The sequence below is a fragment of the Sycon ciliatum genome, chromosome 2 (genome assembly GCF_964019385.1).
Source record: "Sycon ciliatum chromosome 2, ocSycCili1.1, whole genome shotgun sequence".
Lineage (NCBI taxonomy): Eukaryota > Metazoa > Porifera > Calcarea > Leucosolenida > Sycettidae > Sycon > Sycon ciliatum.
The window spans coordinates 7,569,261-7,591,269 of NC_088644.1; the positions used below are offsets into that span (position 1 = coordinate 7,569,261).

At 45.7% G+C, this 22,009-nt stretch overlaps 1 protein-coding gene across 1 annotated transcript; it reads right to left on the bottom strand.

The window, feature by feature from the left end:
- Positions 1-942: 942 nt before the first annotated feature.
- On the bottom strand, positions 943-18,073 carry LOC135808489 (putative protein tag-278). The gene is made up of 23 exons (XM_065321686.1): positions 17,609-18,073; positions 14,854-14,901; positions 14,024-14,086; positions 13,106-13,174; positions 12,218-12,266; positions 11,710-11,807; positions 10,484-10,535; positions 9,114-9,159; positions 8,852-8,944; positions 8,584-8,655; positions 8,312-8,393; positions 7,483-7,555; positions 6,649-6,701; positions 6,163-6,340; positions 5,528-5,583; positions 5,052-5,110; positions 4,072-4,279; positions 3,674-3,812; positions 3,341-3,426; positions 2,446-2,514; positions 2,114-2,170; positions 1,818-1,908; positions 943-1,442 (listed from the first exon to the last, which is right to left on the bottom strand). The coding sequence occupies exons 1-23, from the start codon at positions 17,621-17,623 to the stop codon at positions 1,366-1,368; spliced, it is 1,833 nt and encodes a 610-aa protein (XP_065177758.1). The 5' UTR covers positions 17,624-18,073; the 3' UTR covers positions 943-1,365.
- Positions 18,074-22,009: the final 3,936 nt, after the last annotated feature.

Sequence of the window (22,009 nt, forward strand, 5' to 3'; positions counted from 1 at the left end):
CAGACAGACTACAGTCATTTTTTGTTATGATACTTACACAGGTACTAGGTACCAATACGGCAAAACAGTCATTGTCATGGGAATACTCAAAATGATAATTACATTGAATTTGTAGTTTCTGTAGTTCAGGCCTGAAATGAAGTTGCCCAATGCCCATCATCAAGAGTAGATAAACAAGAGTGTCCAACTCCGGGATGGGTTGGCCCGCGGCGGAATTTTTTGTTGACGTAATCTTTTCGACGATGCACGCGCTGCGAGTCTTTTGGAAAGTTTTGCCTCGTGCACTTGGCCGGGCTTTACATTACAAAGTCGGTGCCCAGCACGTGCTCTCACACTGCTCTGGGGCAAAATGCGCGTTCTTCTGAAAAAATGTGACGTCAACAAAAAATTCCGCCGCGGGCGGGGGTATCTGCAGATTGTGCAGAAGAGATCCGGAGTTGCACACTCTTGTTTATCTACTCTTGCCATCATGCATTTAGTCCTTGTCGCCGGGATAATACCCGAAAATTCAAAGGCATTCACGGGCAGATTCACTGCTCGAAAAGCAGCGGCGAAGCGGAAACATTAGACTCAGTATGGTGGTCCTCTTCTTTACCTGGTCACACGTGCATAACCAAATACGCATGAAATACCGTGACCACAAAACTTGATACTAAATGCTGCTGTCTCTGCCAATAGCGATGAAAGTAAAATGAGCGCACCGTCGAGTCATACCACGAGAACAATGGAACAATGTTTTAAGATTTGATGGCGTCGTTTTCCGGCATGTGATTATCATCAGAAATCATCACATGAAAACATACTCACCATGGCCATCAGCCATGGGTATTAATGTTGAAATTATTTGATCAGGCTAGGCTTTAATACACCACACCACCACAGTGCGCTCTTGGCCGATCCAAACTCTGCACTCACATCACCATCACCACAGCGAGGCTAGGCTTTGGTTGGTTTTGGTCCTCTGTAGCATGACTTACAATTCTACAATGGCGCAATTCCCGACAAGATCATCTGTGCGGCGAGGATGCATGTGACAGGATAGTGTCAACCTGTTAATTATTTCTCTTAGATACATGTAAGTATATGGACTACATGTATATGCTTGTGACCAGCACAATCTGCACGCAAAGCAGCTAAATATTCAAGTATGCATGTGACAGGATAGTATCAACCTGTTAAAATTATATTTCTTTAAAATAAGTATATGGATTATATGCTCGTGGCCAGCACAATCTGAGGGCAAAGCAGCCAAATATTCAACGGATTATGGCATGTGCACTCGGACAGTTCCGGTGCAGCCTCCTGATCCACTGTGTAGCCATGTCAATGATCAAGTGACCTCAAGCTCTGCGGGGCGATTTACAGCTATTGCAGTACACACGCCTTGGAAATTTGCCCGCGATTTGACAGCCTCCTTGTCTCCCTGAAGAGAGAAGATTGACCTGCAGTGACAACGAAATCATGAGAATACACTGAGTTTTGTCATAGTAATACAGTGCAACTGTGCTAAGGCGTATCTTCATTGGGGAACTTGGCATGGTACTCGGTATCAAAAACCGGTTCAAACGGCAGCAAAGTCACAGTGTTCCGTCTAACGGTGATAAACACAGCAAGCTTTGCAAGTCTTATGTCCAACTCTTTCAAAAAGAAGATGCCAATGGACTACAACAGCTACATGTACATGCATTTCATGTCACCTCCCAATTCCGGAAAGAAATTTTGCCCTCCATCCAGCCCAATTTCAAGTATTCAAGTGAAACTTGCAGCACACAATTATTTCTATAGCATCTGGGGTAAGGGCAAGCCGAGAAACCTACCAGAATTCTGTAGCAAAGTCCGGTTGAGCACAAGATACTCATAGAAATCCAGTGTTCCCGATCCATCGGTATCAATCTCTCCAAACGCAACCTAAAGGACACAAGGTCAGCCATCCAGTTACATATGCATGCATTAGTACTGCTAGCAAGTACCTCAGTTAACATAGTAATCAACACATTCCAAAAACATGTTTATGGCGATGGTGTTGGCCGATATCTGCTGGCCGGTCGCTTCCAATCCAAGCTGGGGTTTCTTTTTCCCAATGATTTAGTGATTGAAATTCAGCAGTGCTTACATCAAAGTCGCGATCGCTGACCTGACTGTCACGAACGTCCTGCAACGCAGCTTTAACCTACATAGATAATGATGGGGAAATCACAGAAAAGAACAAACCAGAGCAGCTTGATACACCACAATTGCTGCGGTTATCCGATTAATTCTAAGGACAGCGGACAGTGGGCAATGTATGAAGGAAGAGCAGTAATGTTCTTGCAGAAACATGCATAACCCAATCAGAAGCCTTACACGATCGTTTCACCATGTAGAGCACAGAGATTTAGAATCAGAAATTCAGCAGGCAATGCGGTGGCATGGAGTGTTGTCACTACCCTGCTGCATGTCACTTACCTCTTCCCTGTCTAGCGTATAGTCACCATTCTTGTCGTACGTCATGAAGCGAGAGAAGTGAACACGGACCTGTAGAACACAAAAACAAGCACACGGAACCCCACATCGGTTCTCAACCAAAGATCAAGTATGAAAGCAAACCAACAAACAAGTGTTGTGAGTGTGTGTATATCTGTACTACTATTGACCAGTCCACTAGGCTACTAGCACCTGTTTACTGACTAGATCCGGCATGTGAAGTGATGATAGCCTGTCATACATTTATGTGCCCGCCTGCCACACTTTCTCATTTATATTTATGAGTGCGCACTCCGATTTCCTTTGCTTTTGATTACCTTGGCTTCGGAAAAGCCAACCTTGTGCTGACCTTTCAAGATATTGTTTCCTAGACTATCCCTTAGCACATTACCATCATCTTGTGCTGACCTTTCACGATGCGTTTCAGATATAACATGTACTCATTAGCACATAGTCATCATCCACTGTCTGCAGTATCTACCGTTTCCACTGCACTGCTTCTATGCTCAGATAGCTCCAGCCTTAATCTTATGGGCAGCTCACTACTTGTTCGCTGCTGCCACTGCCCTAGCCCTCCATCCTACTGTCATCCACCACTACAATACGGGATACCTTCCTTCTTTTCCGGAGAGGGACAGAGACAGAGAGGCAGAGTGTGAGAGACAGAGACGTCAAGTGACTTGTTTAGATCTCCAATTGAACGAACTATTTTCTTCTACTGAGTCTCAACACTGAAGGCTTTGCAAATTCTTTGTCTCCAACTCGCATGAGTGAAGGATCAGAGGTGTACATCTAATTTGTTTGAATAGGCAATAGTAGCAAGTGCAGATGAATTATCAGTCAGCCACGGCACTAGCCGTGATGGTTTTTTACACACCTGTGCGTCATTCATTTCCGGAAACATGTTGACGGCTTCTTTTATGTTTGGCAGCCCAGTGACCGGGTTGACAAGGGCCGGATTACCTGTGAAAGATAAGTCAACAAAAGCCATATGGAGTCGCACAAAAAGAACAGGGCTTCGACAGTAATGTTATAGACATAAATAATTGAAGGCACTATAACCAATAGCACCATTCAAAAAAGGCAGGATATTAAAGAGCCCATGGTAAACTAAATTGGAAGAGAACTTCGGGTCTTGTGATCGCTACAGCTATGGCTATGCAGCACATGAGCATTGGCATGTTTCTACTCAACAAATGCAAGTACTTACCATCTGATCGATTTGAGCGGCGCGTAGTTACAGAAGATGAGCTCAGCGTCCTCTTGACATCCCTGCGAGCGGGTTGGCCATCAGCCTCGTCGCCTGCTTTCGCGCTGGGCTGTTGTTGTCTACTTGCTTCCGTTACTTCCTGCAAGCAAATGCAACAAATGTCACCATTACCATGCGCAATATCAGTGCCGGAGAGAGCCAATGGAACAATCAAGTGAAACAAGTAATAGTTATTATACTGTAGGTTTTGACAAACTTTAAGCTATATGGCATGAACCATACTGTGCATCCATCGTGTATATACTTCCCAGAATAGAATTTATTGGTTGCTTGGTCATCTACTGAAGTTTGTTATAGGAGCCCAGTAACCACACTGGTGTAGTCCATGTTTAACTTACAAACACCGGTGGAGACGACACGCCAGCGGCTTTCCTCGTACGCGAGCCAGTGGCCGACAGCCGGCGTACGTCCTTGGAATGCTTCAGTGCATCCGAGCGCGGAGAGAGCTGCGTGTCGCTCGTGTTCCGGGACATGTCCCGTTCGCTAGTTCTAGTGGTGAGTGGCTTGAGGCGCAAACGGGAATCGTCAGTTTCCTTAACGTTCTCCCTGCGCATGCATGCAAGCATGGAGCAATCACAAATTAGGCTTCAGTACGAGTTCTTTAAAATCTTGAAATAGACCTGGAAGGTACATGTCTGCATACAATAGTAATGAAGTAAAACTGTCGAAGGAGACTGCTTGGAGAAGGCAGGTAAGTGTTTAGAGAATCACTAGAGCCAAGACCAAACAAAGGTTGTAATCTACAGGTGCATGCACAGGAAAACCTGTGACTAACGACCACCCCTTGCCTTGGGGCCAGAGAAAGCGGTCTTTAGTGGCAGGTGGTCCTTAGTTAGAGGTTTGCAACGCACCATCATATATGAATGTGAGACCGTCCGTGCCTGGCGAAGTGGTCTTTAGTACCAGGCTGGTCGCTAGTCGCGGTGGTCTTTAGTTACAGGTTTTACTGTAGTAGCAGGCTGGTCGCTAGTCGCGGTGGTCTTTAGTTACAGGTTTTACTGTATTAAGACCTGACAACTGAGACCATCTGTGCATGACAAGCAAGTGTTAGACTTAGGGCTCCGTCGAGTGGGTAGCTTATCAGGCTTCACTGTACTGCATAATAAAGTTCTGATGGTATTCCTTTTTGTCTGATTTCAATCCACCATTGGGAGATCTGTGGCCAGGGTTCCCTGCACACGGTGAACATTCAGCAACCGTTGCCATGCCCACACCAACAATGCACTGATTGACGTATGTGATCAAAATTACTACACACTTTCTTGCGAGTAGATGAGCCTTAGCAGGAAAAGTCTCTTCATTGTGCTTAGGATCGTACCCTGAATCTGCTCGTCTCTTCATCAAATTGAGCAGTTGCGGTGAAAATCCAGTGATGTCCTGAGTGGTTTCAGGTGCACAGAGGAGCATTGCCACACCACACACCAAACAGAAGAGCATTAGCCCAAACAGAAGAGCATGAGCCATATGCGTAGACATACAGGATATCCCAACAACTGCAGACCAATTTTCGTTCGGTAAAGAAAGAATAATCAGTTGACTCAATTTCAAATTCTCACTGCATTCATGTCTCTCAAGTCATCCACCGGTTCGTTGGATTTTTAATGATGGTACTGGAATGGCTTGTCTGACTTAGCGTTTTGTTCTTAGTTTGCAGCTGAGAGACCGCTCGGAGCGTGACAGTGTGTGGGATGTAGGGACAGAACGTGACACTGTGTAGTCTTTCACTAGACATTATGGAGCAATGAAGGGAAAAATTTGCTGACATCGGAAGTGTATTCGCAAGTGTTAGCCTACCTGAGCCAGTCCTTGATAACTACTGTCCAGGTCTGCTCTCACACTATCAATTGTACCTGTAAAGAAATGTCAAACATCACATAACGCTCGCACGGGTCAAGAAATCATCAAAACCATCACCCCCAGGTCAGGTAGGTATCTGACCCAAGAATGAAATGTCGTCTGGAACACCACCATATTCCGCAGTGTACAATTGAGTCAGAGCAAAAACTGGAATAGTAAACTACTTTGCAGTACACACTACTAAATTATAACAGAACCTAATTCAGAATAGACTGATGTGAAACACATCAACTTGATAAACCTCTTTCAAAAGGGAAATCCTTGAATACATGACACAAATCAGGGACGTAGCACCGGTTTTCATGTGGTTCGGCTAAGTGGGATACTTGACTGCAAAGGAGCATTATTGACAAAACACCGTTTTGCACGAATTGGGGGGGGGGGGGGGGGAGTCAACCTTTTTGAAATTAGGTCCGATCATGGCCTGAGCGGACGGACCAGATGCTACGGCCCTGGTAATATCCAGAAATGTGCTTGTAAAGTCCAGCTTTCGACTGCCATTGGGGCAAATATTCACATGCACACGGGTCTAGATCACACGGTCTGATACTTCTGAAAACACTTGCCCTTACCGTCAGCAACAGATGCGTATAGCACAGACAACAGCTCTCCTAAAGTGTCGCCGAGCACATGCGAGTGCCCGTCCCTCCACTTGGAATGCACCACGGAGTAGTCGACTATGATACCGTTCAGCAGGCCCACCATCACCTGCTGCTGTGCCTTCAGCTCATCGCATGCAGCCGCCAATCTCTGATGAGAGAAAACAGTTCAAGCACATCCTAGTCACCATCATAATGTTAACTCTGCTGCTGTTGAGTGACACTTCTCAACATGCTCTCCTGCTTAAAATAAACTCAAGAAGTCAGTGCTATGCCAATTCCGCTCCCAGAAACTTGATAAACAGGGCTTCTACAAAGAAGGATTCACATAATATGAAAAGAACTTCTGGCTTTCCTGCAGGACTGTAGTGTAGGGGCTTAGTTCATTATGAGGATGGGGTTTCAAGCCAAAGCCGTCTTATAGATGATTGACATGTCACTGTTAACTATAAAAAATACCTTTTCGGTGATGTAGAGTTCACGCTCGGCTTTCTCAGCTTTGATGATGGGATCTGCAGAAAGTCACAACAGAGGAAAGCGTTCCTCTACACTCTGTAGGCAACCTGATCCTGACGACTGCTGAACCAAGTGAACCACTGTATTTCCCCGATAAGTCCCACTCAAAAAACCCTCCCTCCATGTTTCAAGGTTGGAGCCCCATGTAAAGTCGTCGCCAAACAAATCCGGCCAATGCCGATACAGTTGTACGGTGTGCGGACACGGCCGTGCCACATGGTAATGCATATGTGTAAGACTACCATGTACAGTTTTGGCCAGATTGTTTGGCAACGATTACAGTGTAATAGTAATAGTTCTTGTGCTACAGCAGCACACTATATGAGGTGCTCCCGTATATGGAAATTGCTCCAACATCTTCCATTTCGCTAGCTGCATAGTCTTGCCGCCAAGGCACTCATAGTTCACGGGCTCATCAGAAAGATGATGAACAGGATTATAACTACTCCTGAAAGACCCCCCCCCCCCCCCGTGCACAGTTCAGCATTCCTGAAGCATGGTACAGTCAGACCTCGCTTAACCGCATACATCCGTTTTCCAAAAAATGTCCTGATAGACGAGGGAACCGGATAATCGAACACTGATGATGTTGGATGCATCACGCATGCTGTATATCTGTAACCAGCTATTTTCTTGCGGATGGCGAGGGATCCGGATAAAAGAGGACCGGATAAGCGAGGTCTGACTGTAGTATCAACGTGAGGTATTGTCAGCAATATCTTGTCGTCATTTGCACCAAAATCATTATCAATGCTAGCGCAGTTGCAGGTCACTCACCATCCTCATCACATGATTGCCGAATCTTGAGGTCTGCACGCATCTTTTCCCGCTTTACTTCCTCGGTCATTTTCTGGATATACAAGAAAGCAGCAAAGGGGCGATTAGAAAAAAATAGATCTTCTGGGAAAGGGAGGAAGCGTAGGAATCACATACCGTATTTTTCCGGTTGTAAGGCGACCTTTTACGACTAAAAATAGAAGGAAAAAGGGTGGGGTCGACTTACAACCGGGATTCGACTTATAACAGGGAACTATCAGTATCTTGCAAAAAATGACCTGCACTGCATGCGTGAGTGCACCATGTGTACACATGTTTGCCAGTTTATTGGCCTTTTTCAAGGGTTGGGACGTTATACCCTCCAAAAAGGAATGTTTACATGATTTGTTGTGTTATTAGCAGGGAGTGGTTGGTAGTGCTTCATTGGGTGAAACGCAGAATTGAGACCTCCGGATACGGGGGTCGACCTATAACCGGGGTCGACTTACAACCGGTAAAATACGGTACTGACCAAAATGGATAACGTGAGCAATACAGTCCTATCATAAGGGCTAGTGATGTGCAAACCTGTCTATTTGGTCCTTGAACCAACAACCATTTTTGCTTAGATGAGGATGTGAAGACCAAAAAAGGGTCTCTATAACGAGCTGATAGAAACCACAACAAGAAATCTTTAACCCTTATCCGACAGTGCAGTCAACAATCGACCTTAAACTCTTATAGTTTAGAAAGCATCCTTCATCAACCTTAACCACATTCAACCACGTGGATGTTGTGGTCTTTGAAAGCTATGAACCAGACATTAGTTTATGTGTGAGGTTGCACTAACCTGATGGCGGTTCTTGCTACGGTCCAGTAGACCACTGTGCTTCTCTTTCAGCTCGGAGAGCTCAGCTCTCAGAGCGGCTTCACTACACAGGCGATAATACAAGTAGTGCAAGAGAATACAACTCCCAATCAGTTCAAAAGCTTCTTATAACGTATTCGCCTCCACACAGGGAAGAGATGACTTCTTCCCAGCGTATGACAAAAAGAGATATGATTGCACAGTAGCCTAACTGTAGGCAAAGACTATTTCTGGACTGTAGAATTCATACTTACCGCTGGTTGGCTTCTTTCAGTACCAATCTCTTTTCTCTTTCCCACAGCTGGATGTTCTTTTCACGCAGCATCCTGAGGTAAAGCAAAAGCAAAGAGGTTGTATAAGACACCGTGGATCACCTTGGTGGAAGGTTATGATCATCCCTAGATCCAACAAACTGCCAAAAATGTCCCATGCAATGGAATACAAGCTGGACAACAGTCCATCTAAAGCCATACAGACATTATAGTGTTGACATGTTTGTATACTAATGATTAATGTTCTCACCTTGCAATCTTCTCGTTCTTCTCCTCGACTTGTTTGCGCATGGTTTCAACAAGCGCCTTCGACACATTCATCTCCTCAGTAACCTTCTGCAACCTAGAATGCACATGAACAAATCCGACATACCAGTGAATAAATCCGACATAGTGAACCTTTATGGGCAAACTGCCACAGTGCAAGAACAATGAATACGGCTGAAATCTACCTCCAAGTGCTATTTTCTATATCACCTCCTTTCTCAGAGTATGCGGTGGCCGAGACATACCTTTTGTGTAGCCTCTTGACTTCAGCCTTGTTGTTTTCATTCTCAACTGCAAACGTGAACACAAACCACAAGTGATTGAGTAGATACTTCAGTATAATGTACATGCAGCTCCAAGTGCCTGAAAAATCTTTACATTATGTAAGAGGAACCCAGTATCCGAGGTCAATGACCGGAGAAAGTGCTTTTAAAAAGGAAGTCCTAGAAAGAGTCCTTCATACCCCACAGTATGCTATATCCCAAGGGTACTTTATACCTATGTCTGTGTAATGAGCTGTGCCATTGTCCATGTTACTGCCTATAGTATAGCCATGATATTGCTGCATTATCTTTCCGGTTGAAACAAATACAAAGTTTGGAATTGGAATGAATTTTGAAATCGATTTCAGAAGATCCGATCAAAACATGCTGCTTAGCTGATGTGATCATGTCACTCCAATTACGTCTAGCTCCGTCCCACTAACGCTTACCTGGGCAGAAAATTATAACATCCCCGCTAGATGAATGAATGACCATGGTCGGTCAGGGTCAAGTATACAAATGCGTATCGGTTATAGTGTGGTCGTATACAAGAATATACTGCTTACAAGAATGAACACTCATTTTTTCACAATCATAACACATATTTTATGTGTATTTTATTCTTACAAGCAGTATTATCGCATAGTAGAATATATCGGCCCTAAGAATGGATTTTGTGTAGCAAAATATGCCAGATTAGTGCAAAGTGTATCGCCTGTAGTAATAACATCGGTGCTCTGTGCATACTCAATACAATAATATTCAACACAAAAAGAGAGTTTTGTCCAAGGGAGCATTGGAGAATCACTTTTTCTGTCCAGTCGGACTCTTTCTTCCAACTTCTCTTGTATCCGCTGCTCCGCAGTCGCCTACAACACCGCGAGTCTGATTGATCCGTGTGTGTCATGTGTACGTGTCCACATGCCAAACGTGCACGCATAACGTTATGATATGTCACACGTGCATATGATATGTCACACGCGATTCATCGTGTGTAAGAAAATATTGGCAATAAGAATCAAATGTCGTTTTTCAAACACCCACGCTATAACCGATACCTACTGTACTTATGACGGGAGCTATTCACCCAATATGGTATCAGGGCATGCGGTGGGATTTTGCATTCCAGGATAAGGCAGCGGCAGTCTTCTTGATTTTCATTGCACAACTGAAGATGGTCCGGCCAGTACAGTTCGTTAGCAACCTATTGAGGACCATTGACCATCATGTTACATCTGCTACAGTGACATTAGCAGGTCAATGTTAATTGCCGGAAAAATATTCCAGTCAAAGCAGAACAAGTCAGCCTGGCTATATTGTTGCTGCAATTCAAAACCAGTAGAATTCCTCACCTTCCATTTCTGCATTCCTTCTCTCTGCTTCCCTGTTTTTCGTTGCCGATTCCTTAACAAGACATAACCAACGAATACTGCTCAGGAAGACGAGAGAGCTTGAAAGCTCAGGGCCCTACGCTATGCTTTTTTGCCTTGATGACCGAGGCAAAAAAAAGCATAGGGATGTTATAAAAAAATTTCCAGCCATAACCTGGGATTCGAACCCGCACTATCGCCCTGCATCAGGCATGCATCCTCCGATACACTTCGCAGACATACTAATTCTTCCAAGTTGCTTCACGTTATGATCTTGCATTTGAAAGCCCTATTTGAATATCGTGGCCAGCTGTTTGTGGGCAGCCGTCTTTGATGGTACGGTACGGTATGGGACAGGTACCGTCGAGGGTAATACGACACTGTCTACCACCTTGATGACCTAGGCAAAAAAAGCATAGGGATGTTATAAATTTTTCAATTCTCCTATTTTTTAAGGCATAACCTGGGATTCGAACCCGCGCTATCGCCCTACATGCATTCCCCAATACACTTCGCATTCATACTCATTCTTCCAAGTTGCTTCACGTTATGATCTTGCATTTGAAAGCCCTATTTGAATATTGCGGCCAGCTGTGTTTGATGGTACGGTACCGGACAGATACGGGATAGCGCCAGGCGTGACACAAACAAAAAAACAAACAAATAAATAAATACCAAATTAAAGCTGTGTGGACCCTGGCTAGCGCCAGACGTTACTTCAGTAACGTCTTCTGCATAGCTACGGGAATAATGCACAGCTATTTCCCATGCTGTGTGCTGCCACCGTAAACTAAACCCAGCTCATCTTCATCGATGATAGTGGAGAAAAAGTGTTTTTAAGGTTTTGAATAAGGCTTTAGTCAACGGAAAAGCCAGTTAGGGGCTCTGTGATGACATAGGCCAGCCTTTAGAAAATGGCATGTGGAAACTGATATGACTCAAAGCTGATTTTTGATTTTTGATAAACACACCACGTGACATGTCTGTGTATGTCATGAAGCAATCAACTGGTACATCCTGCATTGTATTAGCCAAGCAGAATTGAAATGGCGGTAAAAACACAAGCATATCTTGAAAACCGCTCGATACATCTACCTTTTGGGCTACCTACAAATGAACTTGCACGCTTCCCAGATTCCCCGGTCACAGTACAAGTTTTTTGAGTGTCCCATTCAGACTTTCCAACCGCACACCATAGGCTCAGTTACCTCCACTGTTCTGACCAATTCACTGCTGATCTCCTCCAGCTTCTCCGTGACGGTTTGTGTGAACGTTGTAATGTCATCAGGAGAGAATGTATATTGTTCTGGGCAGGAAGAGAAAGCCGCGGGACATTGCCAGCTGGTAACACACAACTTGAAGTGCTAGTACATGCCATGCGTGCAGTATTGCAAAACAGCTGCAGTACTGAAGACAGCAAACATGGAGATGACGAGCACTTTCAATCTAAAGGAACAGTGCAAGCAAACGCCCCAACACATTCACCACTTAGGCAATCACATACTTACCTGCTGTAATTCCTGTCATAAGCCAATGATGATTGCATAGCAATAATTATACGACATATGCTGCAAAGGAATGCATCCTTTGCATGGTGCAGTTCCTTCAAAGCAAAATTTGACAGTCATGACGGGAGTGGAGTTCTCATGTCCCGCTCCACCATCTTATGCATCTAACCGTGTACTGTGCTAAACTGTATCATGTTGATGTACATACTTGGATCTCGAGGTGGCAGATACTTGACAGACCTAGCCAAGAGGTCAGCCTGCACATACACATACATAGTGTGTAGAAAAAGGAAGATATGATCACAACACACGTACAGACAACCAGTTAGCACAGTATCCTGTCACCACCAGGCTGGCTTCCACCATAAATGCTTCAGAATGCGACTCAACTTTGTGCAGAACTAAACTTTGTACTTCAAGTACATGTACTTGTAAGAAATTCTTTGTGCAGGGAGTACAAGGAAGAATACGTTAAATTATCTCGGACCAATATGGCAGTCAACAGGTAGTTATGCTACCCAATTACGTACAATGTCTGCAATCACAGTATCAGGTTGTTAACAGTTAAAATCATCCCTGCTAATCTTAAACGATGTGCAACTCGTGTACATAGTACTTGTCATTGTGTGAAGCGAAATCAACCCTGTCTCACTTGTACATGTAAACGGGTCCTAGCAATAGTTATTTGTTGTGTTGTTGTGTTCATTTTTATTCGCAAACCAAACGGGCAGATCTGCCCAATGAAAAGGTGGCGAATGCAGATAGAAAGCAGTAATTAATGAAATTGGGGAGGGATGTAATGAGGATAGAGGTGGAGAGAAACTAAGCCAGCTGATCATCAAACAGGACGTTTGGTACTCTAGGTACTAAGGGTGTGCGGGATTTACACGTACACGTACTTATGTGGGTTGGCTAGAAGTACAATACGCTGCAGGGAAGTTGGTTAGAATTTCCCTGTTCACTGTCCATACGCATATCGAGTCACTTCATAAGTTGTTATTCTGGTGCATGTGATATCATGTACTAATACATTCAACTTCTGACACCAGACCAACAACGCGGTGAAAACAAGGGGGCGGATTGCAGTGGAACACACCTGCGTTGTTAAGCTCCCAGACGTTGATTCCTTGAGATGCTGACGCAGAGTTGCAAGGCGTTCTTTCTCCTGGACATGAGTAACAGATTGCAGGCCGAAACACTTCGATACAAGTACGTATACATGAAGGTCTTTTCAGAGATACCCTGTCGAAGCTATGTCCATGCAATGGTCGTCTGGAACCTACTCCGTGAGCAAGTATCACAAGTGCATGACACATTAGCGGTTGACAACATCATTACACATACCACACATACTACATGTAGTATTACTCGGTACAAGTGAGGCAATTTAAACATGCAGGGCAATCTCACCTGCAGCAATACTGTAGAACCTCTCATATCCCCTGATTATTAGTAGGGCTGTGTTTGCTAGTAAAAAAATAAAAAATATAAAAAATCCAGTCACCATGGGACCCAAGGGTGCCCTTATGTCAGAATCATCCTTAACTCGGACTCACTGTGACTACAGCCACAATGGATATAGCATATCAGCCTCCTCAAGTACGGCCCCTTATGTGGTCGACGTGAATGCCAAGAAAAGCAAAACATTTCCAAACCTTTACTGCGGGGTACCTGCTTACAGTGTGCCTCACTCAGAGAAGTATGGTGTTTTGGTGAAGTCTGAATATACGAGGTCTGGGTACGGGTGGTCCTGGTACAGAAGGCTTGGGTACGGGAGGTCCAGATACGGGTCCGGATATGGGAGGTCCACACAGAAGAGGTACCCCTTTAATTAAAGTCAATACAGAGATTGTATTTTCCCTGATGAATGTCTCTAGAAAACGTGTTCGGCAGCTTTATTATCCATCTTTTATTTTTTGTTCATTACTACGTCCAATGTCCACTTCGCTGATTCTGCTTATTGTCTTATTAAATACAGAGAAAGTCGGTGATTTTGAGGGAATACGGCCATTACCTGCAGGGATGGTCGCTTGATCCTTTCCTGCTCCTCCAAGACACCTCCGAACGTGGACAAAACCTGCGCATTCAGATATAGGTGCAAAAGGCAATTTAAATTCTTCCCTCGATTCGTCTTTTGAAGAACAATCATCCTTGTTTGCATCAAAGCGGTTCATCGTAGCTCAAAGCCTGCTGTACTCCTTGCCAGTAAAGGACTCTTTAGTGCTGAGTGCTGATTCACAAACACTTTGTCAATTACTACAATATTTCATTGCGGCAAGTTTGGCATGTCGCTCTTCAGTCCCGTGAGGAGACCTAGAAGGTCGAAACAGCTACTTGTCTAGCAACTGAGTCATGCTGCAGTTAGATAACTAAGGAGAGATGAGTGCAGTTACCAACTTGCAGCGGCATGTGCCAAATTGCATCTCTGAAATTTGCCAGAAATTTGCCCTGCGGCATATACATGTACCCGAACAGGTATTTCGATACACGCTTAGACTCGAATATTAGGCTTTGGTGCCAATGGAGGATGCAGCATATAGAACAATGCGCCCAATATCACAGCAATATGATACGTAGGGAAGGAGAAAACAGTTAGACAAGAGACAGGCAGACAGACAAAACCCAGGGGAGACACGGTACGAGAGTGAGAGAAATGCTGCTTCTTTAGGCTATTGCACAGCACATGTTGCCACTCGTGACATATTCCTGATCATGTACCAAGCCACATACAGAGCAAAATAATACAGAGCATGGCAGTATGTATATAGAACAAGATATCACAGCTATTGAAGACGGCAACAACACTGATTGCTGATTTGGCAGCAGCCACAAAGCATTACTCACGGCATCAATGTCATCTTTCAGATTCTGAAGTCTTGACAATGAAGATTCCTGTGTGAAGAATGAGGAAATGCAATGGCTACCTATTATCTCTACATGGTAAACAATAGCATCGATAGTTTAACCACCAGGATTTCATTCTAGGACTTCACAGAACAACATTGAAAATTCAGTTCAAAGTATCAAGGGCCAATGATTGATTTTGAACCCGGATACTGAGCCAAGGGCAGATAGAGAGGAGACAGGACAATTTTGATGCAAGTAACTAGTTATGAGTAACTGTCCACAACTGTAACTAGATAAAACATAGTCAGAAGTGTGACCACTAGGCACAGATATCACAGAGCATTGCGGCATTGTGTGACCTGACACGTATATTAAAGCTCCAGCACGTCTCCAATGCGCAAGACAACAGCCTGCCAACTTGGAAATGTTAAAGAGGGAAAGGTAGGTGCAATATGAAAATAAGCTAAGTCTCACAGCAACAAAATAACGTTGATAGTTAAAGGGGAAGTGCATCGATTTTTCGGGTAGGGTCCAGAAGAAAGACAATTTGATATCGGTTCGAATGGCATATCTCTCGCTTCCATCCGATAAGCCAAACTTGCCAAATCGCCAATTGTATGCTCACGTTGCCATAGCGACCAGCGCAGTGATGACGTATGAAAGGCTTAGCTCCTCCACAGAGAAGGTCGATCACTGCAGAAATTGGTCATTTTCAATTGTCTTATTGTATTCACGATGTGAAAGAAGTGCTGTGTTCAATGCTGTTAGTGCCGTGAACTATTTATCGCCCTTCTCATGCATTTCCCTAGGCTGACTGTGCCTAGGAAATGGTTTCCTCCAGGACAAGATGCTTGGAATTCGCCATCTCTCCTGAGACATTTTCAGCAAACTTTCAAACCTACGACATTATTTCATTCGTCAATCTCCACCACCCGTCGTCTCACCTGGCTTCAGAAGATGTTACGAGAGATAGTAGAGTCGCCAGGAAGCATCACATTCATCTTCAGGAAGTGGAAAGAGCAAACAGCATGGTCCTTGGTTGGGGGAAATGCTGAACGTCTGATTTGTCCCAACCAAGATTTCAGCATTTTGTTCGTCACTATTTTCGCTTGTCTGCTGGTGTCTCCGCACTCCAGCTTTTTCCTGTCCTGTCGGTGTCACGTCCCAGTACATAACCGAGAGGACTACTAACAAACAGTTCACTGCACTAACAGCATTGAACACAGCCCTTCTTTCACTTCGTGAATACAACAAACCAATTGAAAATGACCAAATTCTGCAATGATCGACCTTCTCTGTGGTGGAGCTAAGCCTTTCGTACGTCATCAATGCGCTGGTCGCTATGGCAACGTGAGTATACAATTGGCGATTTGGCAAGTTTGGCTTATCGTATGGAAGCGAGAGATATGCCATTCGAACCGATATAAAATTGTCTTTCTTCTGGACCATACTCGAAAATCGATGCACTTCCCCTTTAATGCACCTTTCAGTTTGGAAGGCTGTAAGGCTGTGACTTCTGTTTTGCTGTCACGGGGGCTGTGGGGCTGTAAGGCTGGGAGGTGTGGTTGTGAGGCTGTGGGGCTAGAGGCTGTGGGGAGGAGAGTTTGTAGGGTTGTGATTCTGTGTTAGTGTGAGATTTTCAGTCTTGTTATGCTCCTAACAGTATTATTATCTAGTTACTGTGGTTGACAATTAATCTGACCTCTATCAATTTGTTATTTCTGCTCCAGAGGATCGAAATTGACTATCATTCTAGGCATTTTTTCTACCCCATCTACCGGTGGGCAAGTGGTCAGTTGACGAAATCTCATTCTTATTGTTCTTCTGGCCTCCGAATGGGCAGCTTGTGTTTCCATGCAAGGAAAGGCGCAAGGTGTACCCGAGAGAAGGAGATTCAACGGGATAGCTACGTGTGTGAGCAAGGTCAGTCAATACAGTCCACACTTTGTGGTGATCGGATACACTTCATTTTTTCTTGGACAAATGCCCAGCAACCAGTGATACTCAGGGGCGGATCCAGGGGTTCTGCAGAACACCCTAAATTTTGCAATTGTACTACAACAGTACTGGAAACCATACACATGGATCACCTATTCAGTTTTGGCTAAACTGGAAACCCCCTGTAGATATCTCTGGATCCACCACTGAATACTCGCTCCATAAATGAATTAGTGCCGAGCATTGCACAGACCCCCACGCAGGACGAATACCAGGCTGAGCTCTCCAATACATTGCCGCTCTACTCCGCGTGGGGATTTTCACCGGCCGCATAGATGGAGGGGTTGAGCAAGGAATGAGCACATAGATTAGTGAGGTGAGCAAGGAATGAGCAAGGATGCCAGCAGGGAAGAGTCTGTAATGAAGTGTGACTCGGTATTAGCACCATCACCAGGACTTGACTCGGGGGATCAGTCGTTGTGAGATATTACTATTAGTATACCCGCTATGCCCTTGTTCTGGCCTGACCACCGAGTCAGTGTGTATTCGGGTAACCGAGTCAGTGTGTATTCGGATACACATCATTCCATTACACCCTACACTACAGCTGCAACCAATGCACTAGCATCGAACTGAAGCTTTATCGAGGTCTTGGAGCGACATGTTCAAAGAAAGCATGACATCCTATTATGGTAAACCTCCTGTTTGTTTTTAGGCTACAAGGGCCATGCTCAGGTGTTCAACCACCACCATGCACCCACACACCACAATGCGCCGTAGCAAAGTTCACTGGCACAACAATAGCCATACGTACCTCGTATGCGTCCATCTCGTCGGCAGCAAGTAACGGTTAGTTAGTCAGTGTTCGCAACTACTTTGTAAACAGCTTCAAAAATCAAAATAGACGGGTGGGAACCCGCTACACCGACCCAATGTTTGATTTTCTTATCGCCATTCAACCGTCACAGTCGTCACATTGAATTGCAGACGATACTACAATGTAATAATAATGTTTCCTTGCAGCGCCGGACGAACTATTCGACTCCTTGTAAACAACTCAAGATTTGTTCCGTACCGGACGACCAATACTCCTGACAAACTGCTACCATCCGACTCCGTACACTCGTCCGTACACGCGGAACAGTCACTCCGCGGATTGCAGCGATGTTCCGCTGGGTGGCGACTCAAATCGAGTGTCACTGTCAGTGCAGTCCAGTACAAATGCGCGATCGTGGACATGGTGCACCGGTGATTCTGGGCCGAAACGTAAGGTCTACTACTGTCTCGTGTCTGTAGAAGTCTACTCCAGTCCATGATCCAAGATCCACCCCTTGTTGTAATTATTTATGTGGCACGGAGTCACCGGCGCTGTGTCACCAGATCCAGTTGCCAATGCCCTGGTGATCTTGGTCTGGCACGTGGCAGTTGGCCATTGTATTGGTGATGGATGATTGATAGGTCTGGTTGGCTTGGCCTTGCTCAGCCAGCATGCAGATGGCCATGGATGACGGGCCTTGACGGCATGAGTAGACTATCTGTCGTGGATTTGACGCAAGTCACCCCACGCACGCAAGTAATGCGTAAAAGCCGTTGCCGCCGATGGCATTTCGCCATCAGGTAACTGACCCAGGTTGCCTAGGAGACATATCGCCATGTCTCTGATCTGCAGCGCGTTGTGCTTACGCCACTTGCAGTATTTCTGAAGTCATGTAAGGCAGTTAGATCTCGTCCTCCGCTACAGCCAGTACATCATGGTACATGGTACAGGACTACGGACATCAACCTGTTTTGTATTGATCCCTACCCCTTGGCTTGAGCAGTTGAGGTCCCGCGCGCGCAGTTCTGCTCCGCAAGGATTACAGACTGAAGGATTGGTGTGCAATCAACAGCTCGGTTTCTGCTGCCTTGTCTTTGAGATAAACATATGACTGAATTGGCCTTAGAAACCTGGCTGAAAGTGTAGAATTCACATTTGCCGTGGTAAGAAAGCAGAGTCATGGTCACTTATGTCTTTTACACACAGAACGAGTGGATCCCAGAAAACACTGAGAAATGAGGCTGCCAAATGTTCGCAAGATTCCCCGGGCAGAAGTGCGCGGCGCGGCGCTTGACAGCTATATGTACATTGTATTATTATTATACCTATTCAAACAAAACAGGCTATTACTATTAGTATTACTTCAGTACAGTGGGATTAGATGTATTCGATTATGTGCCTGCAGTAGGAACTAAGGATGTGCTTGTTGGGACCAATTTTGACGCAATGTTGACGACATTCTTAGCACCACACATGCAGATAAAACACCACGAATGAAGCATGTCTATCCTGTGGCCCCAGGTCATCCTCCTCACTCGAAAACACTCTCCTATGTCAAACTTGTCCAGGGTTTTGTCGCTCCAGTCGCCTCGTTGTGGCGTACTTGCTTTGTTGTTCTGACATCTGACGTGTTTACAACACCGTAGTCACTGCCTTTGAGCTATGAGTATGAATACTAGTATGATGCCTGAAGTATGTTCGTGACAATCAGAGACAGTCATAGCATTCGTTGCACCGCAGGTGGTCGCCAATGAACTAACGTGTTACTTCATGCATTATCGCTGTTGCATGCCATGCAGTAAATGCGAAATATGCACATTGTAAACACATCACCAGTGACCGGGTATCATTGGCACTCCACATAAATAATTATTAACATCATCCTCAACTCCAAGGACCTCTAAATATTGCTGGTCTTGTCTTGCAACAACAAAAACTTTCTGATGGGCGCCAGGAAATGTAATTCAATTATTGGTACCGTGTTGAATTTCTTTGATACCATCCATATCCCCTTTCTCTTTTCAGGTGATTGTTTTGGTCGATAGGACGGTAACTAAGTCACTGTACTCAGGCACTGGGCCATGGCGGCTGCCATGGCCTACCGACTGCTGGCTTCAAACAGCAGTTTTGAAGAACTCAATTTGCTGGTTTGTCTTTTATGTTTAGTTCTTGTGTTTGTGACTATGCTTTCCCGCGATCAGGCCAGCTCAGGCTCGCAGAGTGACTCTGGAACTCCGGAGGTCGTTCTCAGGGTCAAGGCGCATCTGCAGGACGGTTACAGGCAAAACAGAGTGTTGTTGGTCTTCGGAGAGGCTGGCGACGCTAGGGAAGACGACCAGGAAACTGAGACTGCAGATGTCACTGTGAGCCACTTGAAACGCGTGCATGTGAGCGAGCTGATAACGAACGTTCGTATTGTGTCGGGTCGGGACCTGCACGAAATGTTCAATGATTCGATGTTCGGCTCGGCAGCTGGCCTGCGGCGGCTGGAGCACGGATTTCACGGCAGCAGCGCCGAGTCGCTCAGCGTACACGACCTGTTCGGATTAGGTCGGATCAGGAGAGATAGTTCTGCGGTGACACTGGTTCTTGGCAGTGCAGGCGTGGGCAAGAGTACAGCGTTCTGCCTGCAGCTACCGTATGAATGGGCGTCAGGGCGCCTGATGAACAGTGTGGAACTGCTGCTCTGTGTTGAGCTGCGCAACGAACGTGTGTTGAAAGCTCGCAACACCGGAGAGCTGCTGCAGCTTGTGTTGGATACGAATGAGGAGGAGAGTAGATCCCTGCTCCACTATGCCAGGTCTAAGCCAGGCTGTATGTGTATAGTGATGGATGGACTGGATGAATGTGACATGTCACAGTGCAGTATGTACATGAAACGCCTCATGAAAGGTGCCAGCAGCATGCCAGGCACACGGATCATCATCACCTCACGCCCATGCCGTGCCGCTTTCAACCTCACCAGAGAGAACGATCGCCTCTGTTGCGTAGAGATGATTGGATTCTCCGAGACGGATGTTACAGAGTTTGTTCGGCGATCTCTGCCAGAAGAAAAGGGAGAGGCCATGCTTGAGGAGCTGAAGAAGAATGATGACATGGCTGCACTGATGGCCACGCCGTTTATGGCTTCTCTGTGCTGCCAGCAGTTTATCGCGGACGGAAAAATTAGCAGATGTGCTACTTCGCTATTCGAGTCGATGATATTGAGGCTTCTTGCGCAGCAGGCTAATGGTGTGAAGGCTGATGGTTATGAAAGCATACCCAAAGCACAGCAAAGCATTCTTGCCGAGCTCAGCAAGTTTGCATTTGACAGGCTGATGGCAAAAAAACTGATCTTCTCCGAGAATGATGTAAGAGCAGCGCAGCTGTCCAACCGTGCATTGCAAATCGGTGTGCTGGTTGCCTGTGCGGCAAGCATGCTGGCAATGAGTGCGAGGCAGTTCCGCTTCAGTCACCTGATGCTTCAAGAGCACCTTGCAGCATACCATGCAGCCAAGAACCTGGTGAAGTCGGCATGGGACGTGGCAGAGCTGGTACGCAGCATTGGCTGGCGCAGAGGGAGAACAAGATCGTTCTGGTGCTTCCTGATGCCCTTTCTTCCCGTGCAGTACTTCGGTGTGGCACTGTCATCGCTTATCGCTCAGAGTCGCAAACCGGGGTCCGAGCCCCAGCTGAGATTCACGGAGACAGGAGAATGCCGCCTGTGTTCACTAGCGAACTCTGAAATGGAAACTCTCCGCTCGATGATGACCGGTCTGCTCACAACACACGATATAAGAGAACTTGCAAATGACTTGCTAAGGGATGCCGGCGGCTATGAAGAAGTATTGAGGGATGTCGAGCAGTCCGGTCGTGATCTGTCAGATTCCGAGATCCTTTCCGACACTCTTGAATTGTGGAGAAAACATGTTCCGACTCCGAGCGCTTTCCTGCTCTTCATGGCTCTGTTCAGAGTTAAGAAGGAAGTTGCAAGCCATCCAGATGTAATGAGAGCCTTTGAATCCTGCCAGAAGATTGAGGCCGAGCCTGACGGATTCTCAGCCAATGATGAAGAATTTGAGGCGGACACATCAACCCGCCTGCTTGCACCAACTGCTGCCAGTGGGTACGACCGCTCCCACTCTATTCTTGTGGGCACATTCTGGTCATTTGTGTTTGAATTCCTTCAGTACAATAAGGACATTCAACCTGCGAACACTTGGTTGAATGTTCTGGCAGACCTCGGCTTGACCTGTGATTGCTTGGCAACACCAACCATGGCCAGAATGACACACCTTGTGGACAGCGGCGTTCATAGAAACCTCAAGACAGTGCTGATCTGCGAACGGATCCGTACGAATTTGTCGGAAAAGCGAAGGGACTGCACGAAAGCACTGCTGGCGAGCATTGCTCGGTGCC

Coding starts and splice junctions, on each gene's coding strand:
- LOC135808489 (XM_065321686.1), bottom strand. Junction 14,087..14,853: donor TGAAAGATGACATTGATGCC/GTGAGTAATGCT, acceptor CTGAATGCGCAG/GTTTTGTCCACGTTCGGAGG. Junction 12,267..13,105: donor CTGGGAGCTTAACAACGCAG/GTGTGTTCCACT, acceptor GTGTATGTGCAG/GCTGACCTCTTGGCTAGGTC.